A 10010-nucleotide genomic window follows, 5' to 3' on the forward strand; every position below is an offset into this window, starting at 1 on the left:
GTGGGGTTTGGATGCAAATGAAGATGAAGGGGAGGTGAAGAAGCCGAGGAGAATCGGTTCCCGATGGGGAAGTAAATGGGAGAAGTGGCGTGCATGCAGTTGATTAGACGGCTAGGTAGACTAAACGAAAAGGCTATGTGGGTAGACTGATGAGTCGTACCTGTTCGTGTACGTGCCCATCCTTCCTGATAGGTGGGACCTATGCAAACAGATAAAAAAATGTGTCGTCGTTTTTTTTGAGCGCGTGAGTGGGAGACACAACATTCTCTGGTTAAGGAATACTCCCTCCGTTTAGGTGAGTATAAGTCACCTTATGAAAATCAGGTTTTCCCAAAACCTTTAGGCGTGGAGCATTAACTTCCTGCTCGATCCCCTCCCAGCCTCGTTAGCCAGCATTCTCTTACTCTGCTGCCACGTTCTACCTTTCCATTTTTCCGTTTCTCAAGTGTGGAATGATCTGCATGCCGTCCTTGATGCACCAGAACGACCACTGCATGCATCGCGGCAGTGCGTTGATTGGGCATGCATGAGAATTTGGTTCTGCTCGCAATATGGATGATATCTGAACGATGAAGTGAACAGGCATGCTAGCACGGGAGACCTATTTCCGCTATACAATACTAGAGTACTCATGTTCCTACTAGTAGGAGTAGTAGTAGTACAACTGTGGTACACTTGATGGTCAAAATACTATTCATCCGTTCCTCACAGTGAAGTGACAACACCCTGCGCTTGACAGTAGTCCAAGTGGCGTGTTCGGGTTAGCAAAGTCAGCCTCACCCTGTGCACTGTGCAGTCTGTCACCGCCGCTGTACAGCACATTGGCGCCTCGCCTCGTCTCCCTCTCCGCTCCCATAGCACCACTCCATCTCCATCTCCTTTTCCGTCTGTCTTCGTCTCGATCTCACTTTGCCCCCGTGTACCGTCGCCTCACTCGCCTACCCCAGTACCACTATTCCCTCGCTAGCCGCTCCAGCACCGACATTCTTCTCCCCCATAAATCAAGCCCCCTTCCAAACTCCACCATGGCCGAACGCGAACCGCGCAACATCCATATGAGCCGCGATTGGAGCAATCTCCCCAGTGACATCCTTGACCTCTGTTGTTCGTATATGGATATGTTGAGCGCCCTGCGGCTGGCCGCATGCTCGAGGGACATGCACGCGGCCATCGTTGAAGCGAGGCCTAAGCTTTTCAAGACACCCTGCTTGCTGCTATCTGGTCTTGCGAGATTGGCTCACCATGATACGGAGGCGTGCATGATGCCCCTCGACTTCAATACGATCTCCATTAGCCGAAACTTCTTTGCAGGTATGTAGTGGGTCACCGTACATCATTTCCCTTGACATCGATCCGATCACCATCGCCCGAAACTTCTTGGCAGGTATGTACTGGGTCGGCATGAACTCCCATTGGATGTCTGCCTTCAGAGAAGATGGTAAAAAGTTGGTGCTCGTGAACTTCCAGACCTCCCATGAGATTATCCTTCCTCCGTTGGATTATATAGAGTATTACTATCACGGTCCAAGTCATCTAGATTACTACGTCAGTTGGACGGACCTTGTTTTGCAGAAGATTGTAGAAACATGCACCACACTATTGGTTTCATCTAACCATACATTAGGGAAGTAAATGTGCATACGGAGAACTCTATATTTGGAAGTAGTCAAATCCAGCAATGCTTACCATGTGTACATACCTATATTCGCCTTTCAGCAATCAATGGCTAGAATAATATCCTCACAAAATTTTTGCCCACAGAACACGAGTATATAACAATGCATGGTCTGTTAGTTACCTTGAAGAATTTGTTTGTGAGGACAGAACATGATTACATAATATGCATGACATGGTAGTTTCCTGTGAAGAATCGATTACGAGATAACATGAGTATAACCATGCATGGCACTTCTATATTTTCGAACCCAGTATACATTTCCCTGTATTTTCCACCCAGTTCCAACAGGTACATATCAATGCTTTTTCTTGCATTATCCTACTCATACTCTGAACAATGTTGATCTTACATTAACAATGCCTGTCCTTTTTGATATGATGCAGTGTCCCTACAGTTACTGCCCTTTGTAATCACACCACCTTTGCTAAAAACAGGGAAGCACAATTGGTTCCTCGCTCGATCAGACGACGGCAAAAGACTAATGATCATTCGGACACATGAGTCGGAAAAGTTATATTGCAAAAACCCCACTGTATACAAGCACCGTGTAATACGTGAGTATCCGGACAGTGGCTGTTACGTCTATGAGCAGGATACCAGCTTGTTGGGGCCTTTAGGATTTTTTAGTTGGAGGCGGGTAAACAGCCTTGGTTGACACTCTTTGTTTCTCGGACTCAATTATCCGATTAACCAGGAGATCACCGTTGGCAAGGACCTTGATGGCAGAGAGGCTCTGTTTGCTATGGAAAACTGTGTCTACACAGCGAGCCCTAGGAGTTCGGGAGCAAACTCCCCTAATTGTCAATGATACAGCCTGCAGCCAAAAGAAGGTTAGAATGACAAAGGCATCTGGATTAACTTTGATCATTGGATATCTCAATTACGACAGGCAGTGATGTAGTTCAAGCCTTCAGGTTGATAGGTAATTGGGCTGTTGCATCGAAAGGGTGGAGTACCGGTGTCTCCGGATCACTGGTTGCTGAAGCGGGGCTGCAAATTATGATGGTGTTGGATCATCTCTTCGAATGACTTTGTTGTCTTTGCTGCTGGTTCTGGATGGGTAGTTCTTTCTTTTGTTATGCATATTCCTTGTCATTTGGTCATCCTCGTCTATGTCACACTTACTATGTAATAGTTGCTTCTATTTAGAATGTCATTCTCATCGGGATCACGAGAGTCTGAGCGCTGCAGATGGGTGCGTTTTGGTGGTGTAGCAAGACTTCTTATGAACTATCATGTCTTGCTGTTTATGTCAGTAGTAGTCACTAGTCAGTGTTTGAATGCTGTATATATCGTTGTTTCGAACTGTTTATTGTCTCAAACTAGTGGTGGGCTGAATGAGGGTATCACCATTCTCCAGTGTTCAGAGTGTATCTCCTTTTTTTAGGTTATATAATTTGAGCTCAGTGTCTTTTCGATGATGTACAGTTGTTTGGGCCAGTGAGATGTCGTTGAATATGGGCCGAGTAGTAACGCAATGCCAAACAGGTCAATTATGACTCTCAGGCCGGGCTCTCAAAAGATCCTGAAAAAAGGCTGGGCTCTCCAAAAAAGATAGAATAAGGACTCTTAGGCCGACATGTGGGCGCCACCGGTGTTTTCGTGTGCTTGCGCACCGAGAGCATATTTGCGCGTCGAAGTCTGTCCGCCACCGGCTGATTTCTTCGTCAGGTTCCGGACAACTTTCTACTGCAGTCGTGTGTTCGAATCTTCCCGGCGTTTGTTCTGCGATGGTGCGCTGGTGAGCTTTGATAGGTGGCACCCAGGATGGGGTTCGGTGCCCTCTGAGCTTGAGTTTTTAACAAAGCTTACCTTCCACGGCATGCCTCGATGTGCTTGGAACAACGAGTTCATGAACAAGCTTATCAATGACCTTGGAGGTGAGCTCGTAAGTATGTTTGTTCCTCCAGACAGCTGGGCTCTGACGGTTATGGCATGGATGAAGAAGCCATCCACCATACCGAAGGTGATTGGTGTTGAGATACCGGTGCAGGAACCAGGGTTGTACTATTCGCCGCCACCAAGGCCGCCGCGGACCATGTTAGGGATGTACCTGTATCGAGTGTTCATGCATGTCGAAGAAGTGCACTACAAGAAATATGTCAACTTATGACCTTCTGTCAGTGACCCTTGAAGAATTGGTCATAAATTTATGACCATTTTAGACCAATTGGTCAAAAGCTGTTTAGGGGGCTTCAAACCCTAAACCATTGCGACCATTTTGGTCAGAAAGGTCCTAATTTCCTTACACGAAATGGTCACAGAGCAAACAGTGCTAGTCCGCTGCCTTATTTCTAGTTGTTAATGACCAATATAGATGGTCATAGCCTTGTAGATTGTGGTGGGTTGTGATGACTAGGTGCCATCTCATCAGTTTTGCCTATGTGTCATGTCCATGTGGCAGTTTTTGCCCTAGGTTGTGAAGCAACCTATATTTCTATCCTTCCTTGCCTAGTTCAAAACTAATTCAACAATATTCATTTTCCTATTATGTTCACAAAAACACTTTATGAAGGAAGTGCTATTTATATATTATTGATTTCCCTACGAATTTTTGGGCACTCTTTCCTATCCAAATCATTACCGCATGACAAAATTCAGCTCCATTTGCCTAGCAAATCTTCCTCAGCAAATTTCCAAAGTTTTTGTCCACCTAGAAGCATTGTGAAGGAAGTACCTTTTTTATATCTCTAAATGACATGAAATTTATAGTTTCTTCATATGCCCAAATTATCACCCTCCTCCAAATTGCAGCTCAGTCAAATAATCTATGTGAGCCCAGGTTCAATTTATATTTTATGGCCAAATTGGCACGTTGCAAAGCAAGTGTTATATAGACCCCTCCTATTACCCTCAAACTTTTCGGGCACTCTTCCATACCCAAATCATTGCCACATGATAATATTCAGCTCAATTTTCCTAGTAAATCTTTCTTGGGAAATTTCCAAAGTTTCTACCTCGAGAGAAGCTTTGTGAAGTAAGTACTAGCTAGGCTTACCCAAATGATCTGAAAATTGACCAGCGCATGACCATACCTAAGTAACTTAGCTACACCAATTTTGAGCTCATTTCATTCATCCAATCTCTCTCACTAGTTTTCCCAAGTTTTTGTCCATAGAAGAGCATTGTGAAGGAAGTACTACTTTGGCATGTCCAAATGGTATCATTTTTCTACAATGCTTTCCTATGCCCAAATAACCATCCTCCACAAAATTTCAGCTCAATCCATTCATTATTTTGAGCCCAGCTTCAACATTCATATTTTTGTCCAGCGTGGTACTTTGCAAAGCAAGTACCACCTAGGATCCTCCTTTTGAGCTAAAAATTTGTGAAGACATTCTCCTTAGTAGATGATCATCCTCAGCCAAAACTCGCGCCCATTGTCCATGTGCATTTCCCGTACCGCTAATCAAACACTTGGCTACTAATTCATGTTTGAGCATCGATCGGTCTTCTCGTGAGAATCTTATGTTGTAATTTTCTTCCTAGCACCAACCTGGGGAGTTCCCAACCCACTAGGCATGCCTAAGCCGCCCAGAACACATGGCAACATTACGGTCACGCGGTGACCACGCGACGGGCATGCGAGTTTACGCGCTCTAGAGTTGGGGCCCTCGGCCACCGCCCAAACCTCGACGTATCGCCACCAAGCCATGTATTTATGATGATTAAATAGGTCCTTATGTAACTAGAAATGATTTTTGGAAAAAATAAATAGCAAACTATGAGGCAGCTGCAGTTCAAATTTGACCCGCTTCCAACTGAATCGGCGGAAATTTGTCTTTTTCACGAGAGGTGGATCAAAACTTTTTACACCCAACCATTTTGTCAATTGTGCATTGAATATGTCCTAGTATTTTAGAAAATTGATTTGGTCCAATTTTGCAACAATTATTTGGTAGTTCCTTCACAAAACAACCTCCTTTCGGGCACTCGGAATATGAAAAATGGTTTTTCTCGTCCAAAGAAAATGAAAACTTCCTTAGGCAACATTGTTTGCCATTCCAATATGCACCATTGTGCACAATATGAGATCATTTGAACAAACTATGCCACGAATGTGGCCATAAGATTGATCATTTGGCTTGAAAGCCATTGATCTCCACACGTGATAACTCGTTTTCTGAGAACACTTTTTTAAAATAATTGCCGTATTAAAAGTTTGTTATTTTTCCTAGGAACTTGGCCACATATAATGACACAATGCGAAGGTTTCCCAATTTTTCGATTTTTTTTGAATTTTTTATGCCCGTTTCAAAATGCCGTCAAAACGGCGGGCTTGACCGTTCCTAGCTAGTGGTTGAATCTGAAATCTTTTGTGTTCTCTGATTAAATAGATACTATGTACCTAGAAATGATTTTAAAAAAAAAATAAATAGCAAACTATGAGGCAGCTGCAGTTAAAATTTGACCCGCTTCCAACGGAATCGACGAAATTTGTCTTTTTCACGAGAGGTGGATCAAAACTTCTTTTTACACCCAACCATTTTGTCAATTTTGCATTAAATATGTCCTAGTATTTTAGAAAATTGATTTGGTCCAATTTTGCAACAATTATTTGGTAGTTCCTTCACAAAAAACCCTCCTTTCGGGCACTCGAAAAATGGAAAATGGTTTTTTCGTCCAACGAAAATGAAAACTTCCTTAGGCAACATTGTTTTCCATTCCAATATGCACCCTTGTGCACAATATGAGATCATTTGAACAAACTATGCCATGAATGTGGCCATAAGATTGATCATTTGGCTTGAAAGCCATTGATCTCCACACGTGATAGCTCGTTTCTGAGAACACTTTTTTAAAATAATGGCCGTATTACAAGTTTGTTATTTTCCCTGGGAACTTGGCCACATATAATGACACAATCCGAAGATTTTCCAATTTTTTGAATTTTTTTGAATTTTTTATGCCCGTTTCAAAATGCGGTCAAAACGGCGGGAATGACCGTTCCTAGCTAGTGGTTGAATCTTGGAATTTTATTGGTGTTTCTCTGATTAAATAGGTACTTATGTATCTAGAAATGATTTTTGTAAAAAATAAATAGCAAACTATGATGCAGCTGCAGTTCAAATTTGACCCGCTTCCTACTGAATCGACGGAAATTTGTCTTTTTCACGAGAGGAGGATCAAAACTCTTTACACCCAACCATTTGATCAATTGTGCATTAAATATGGCATAGCATTTTAGAAAAATGATTTGGTCCAATTTCGCAACAATTATTTGGTAGGTTCTTCACAAAAAAACCCCTTTTGGACACTCGAAAAATGAAAAATGGGCACTTGAAAAACCTCCTTAATTATTGACGAGAGGTGGATAGACAGCTATTGAGACACAAGCAGTTGGTCAATTGTACCTAAAATATGATCTAATATTATTGAAAAATAGAGTGGTGCCATTTTGCAACAAATATTGGTAGGTGCTTCAAAAAATATATACCATTTTCGACACTCCCAAGGTTGAAAATGTTTTTTTACAAATAAAACTCATTTTTGAGATCAGTTTTTAAAGATATTTGTATTATTCCAGGTTTGTTATTTTTCTGAAAAACAAGTCTCACTTGTGACACGATGCTATTGTTCTTATTTTTTTTTCTAATTCTATGATGTTATAAAATAGGTGACATGATTTAGCATATTATTTAATTGATTACGACCAATTTAGATGGTTATAAAATCGTCAAAGTGTGTACTACATTGTGATTGGTGGAACCGTTTGTGGCACGGATCGATGAGATGGCAGACATCCTACCATCCATTGCTAGCAATCCAACGTCCATCCATCCGTCCATGCAAAGAAAGGAAAAAAACCCACTGCACCAAACCCTACCTCTCTCTCACCTCTCGTCCCTTCCTTCCGCCTGCCGCCTCCCTCTCTCTGTCCCCGATCCAGATCGGCCTCTCCCTCACCCCTCGCGCCACGCCCTCCTTCCCTCGCGCTGGCACCGGCGGCGCCCTCCTTCCTTTCTATCACCGGCGGCGCCCTCCTTCCTTTCTGTCACCGGCGGCACCCTCCTTCCCTCGCGCTGCACCCAAACCTCGCTCCCGCTCCCAGCTCTTCTTCCTCCGCCCACGCCGCCAACCCCACCCCCTTCTCCTTCCCTTAGATCTCGATCTGCCGCCGCCCCCAACCCCACCGCCACCGCCACCATCGATGACCCTCGCCGTAGACGAGGTTGAGGCCGACCCAAGATCGAGCCCATGCCCAGAGCTGCCCCAAGATTCGCAGGCAACCCCACGCCAATCAGGACCTCGATCTGGATCGAGCAGGCGCTCTCCACCGATGGGGCTTGGGCAGGCGAGCCAACCGCAGCGGATTCGGCCCTCAGCTCCTCCGGTGGCCAGAAAGGCGTCGCGGAGGCTCGCGGAGCACGGGGACGTCGCTCGCCGCGCTCACCGCACCTCCATTCCCCTTCACCACCTTCCCTCCCTCCCTCTACATGCCCGTCTATATAAGGTACGCCTCCCTCTCCCCTCACCTCTCTCCCCGCACTTCCGGAAGTCGGGGTCTAGGGTTTGGTGCGCCGGTGTGCTAATGGATCTGTTGGGGTTGCTGGTGTGCTGCAGGAGGGCGGCCGGATGTCGGACGCGCCGGCGAGCCCGCCGGGCGGCGGCTTCGGCGGCGTCAGGGAGCAGGATAGGTTCCTGCCCATCGCCAACATCAGCAGCGTCATGAAGAAGGCCATCCTGGCCAACGGCAAGATCGCCAAGGACGCCAAGGAGACCCTGCGGGAGTGCATCTCGGAGTTCATTGCTTCATCGCCAGCGAGTGAGTGCCTCTGTTGACCGCTGCCGCTCTGTTTTGCCTGCCTGAATCAAGTGTGGTCTGGTGCTGACCTGTTGCCATTTTGTCTTGTCTGTATTGTAGGGCGAGTGACAAGTGCCAGAGGGAGAAGTGCAAGACCATCAACATCGATGACCTGCTTTGGGCGATGGCCACGCTAGGCTTTCAGGAGTACATTGAGCCCCTCAAGGTTTATCTGCAGAATTACAGAGAGGTGCATGCCCATTTAGCCATGTGGGATTTTTTTATCTGAACTAATTGGGGATGGATTAGTGCTTTGAGAGTTAGGTAGGTCCATGATAGTTTAATATGTTGCTGTTGTAGCCTGAAAAGCTCTGTTTGGCACTTTTGTTAGTCCTAGTTGCCAAATTTAAACACTCATGTTCAGCTTGGTGACTGATGAGACCCCACACTGCGTGGCATCAATCATCTTATTGTCCTTAGAACAAGTGTTGATTTATCCCTCCAATTACTACTGTCATTGAGATCTTCAATTATTTTCTGTACTGTTTATTCAGATAATTGAATGATTTGAAGCACTAAGAATTGTCTCCGGAGTCCAACTATTAAACTGTTTAAGTAGCTACTGAATCTGCTTGCTTGGTTATGGCAGACATACATGTCTTACAAATTCGTTATTCTTGTTTGAAGCTAAGCTAGGCTAATGTTGTTCCAGCAAAAAACAGGGGAGCCGCTCTTTTTGTTCTTCACTAATAAATTCTTGTTTGAATGCACATGAGGCTGTAGCTGACCCCCTCTCTCACCTCGCCTTATGGATGCAGATCCCTCGAGCGATACACCATCGCCGGTTGGGGAGCAGGATCTGGCGCTGGGGTTCAAGGTCAACACCAAGGGCACTGCTGCTGCACGCCTTCATCAGCGTCAACACCTTCTTCAGTGAGACTGGTGCTGGGAAGCATGTCCCCCGTGCTGTTTTCGTTGATCTTGAGCTCACAGTGATTGATGAGGTGAGGACTGGCACTTCTTCAGTGAGATTGGTGCTGGGAAGCATGTACTACTTGTTGCAGCGTTACCCTTCTAAGTTTACCGGGCTCGATAAGGCATTAAGTGTCTTTAAGATTGCTGTTAGGACAATACTGCAATTCAGGTCATGAGCATATCACTTATTCCTGAGCAGAATGGTAGTATTTTCTTTAAGCAGAGTAGAAAAATGTTCAGTGTTAATTTGTTGTGTATATACGAGTAGCTCAAAACTTGTTGCCAAAAATAGAATAACTCATGTCTTGCTTGAACTAGACAAGGAAGACCTAATCAAGCTGAGTCTGAGTGAGTGGTAAACAATATAGAGCTCGGACGCTAATCAAGCTGATTTAACTAGTAGATGTCTAGATTAAACCTGTCCATTATTAACCCCTGCTCCTTGATGATGTCGAGCTCCACATCCACAATATGTAAATGTGTCAACGTTAATATTGCACTGATCCTTACTGTTTTGTTGGCTTTAGTTAACTTTTTTTCATATAATAAAAACGTGATCTTGTTATACAATTTTGGGTTCTGTCAATTAATAGTTTGGAAAGCCTACAAGCC

General features: G+C 44.6%; 1 protein-coding gene across 1 annotated transcript; it reads left to right on the forward strand.

Annotated features, from left to right (window-relative positions):
- The first annotated feature begins 8254 nt into the window (after positions 1-8254).
- LOC125515163 (nuclear transcription factor Y subunit B-like) lies at positions 8255-8816 on the forward strand. Its single transcript, XM_048680630.1, has 2 exons — positions 8255-8448; positions 8544-8816. Exons 1-2 carry the CDS (start codon positions 8255-8257, stop codon positions 8710-8712), a joined length of 363 nt encoding a protein of 120 aa, XP_048536587.1. The 3' UTR covers positions 8713-8816.
- The last annotated feature ends 1194 nt before the right edge of the window (positions 8817-10010 follow it).

The sequence above is a fragment of the Triticum urartu genome, chromosome 1 (genome assembly GCF_003073215.2).
Source record: "Triticum urartu cultivar G1812 chromosome 1, Tu2.1, whole genome shotgun sequence".
Lineage (NCBI taxonomy): Eukaryota > Viridiplantae > Streptophyta > Magnoliopsida > Poales > Poaceae > Triticum > Triticum urartu.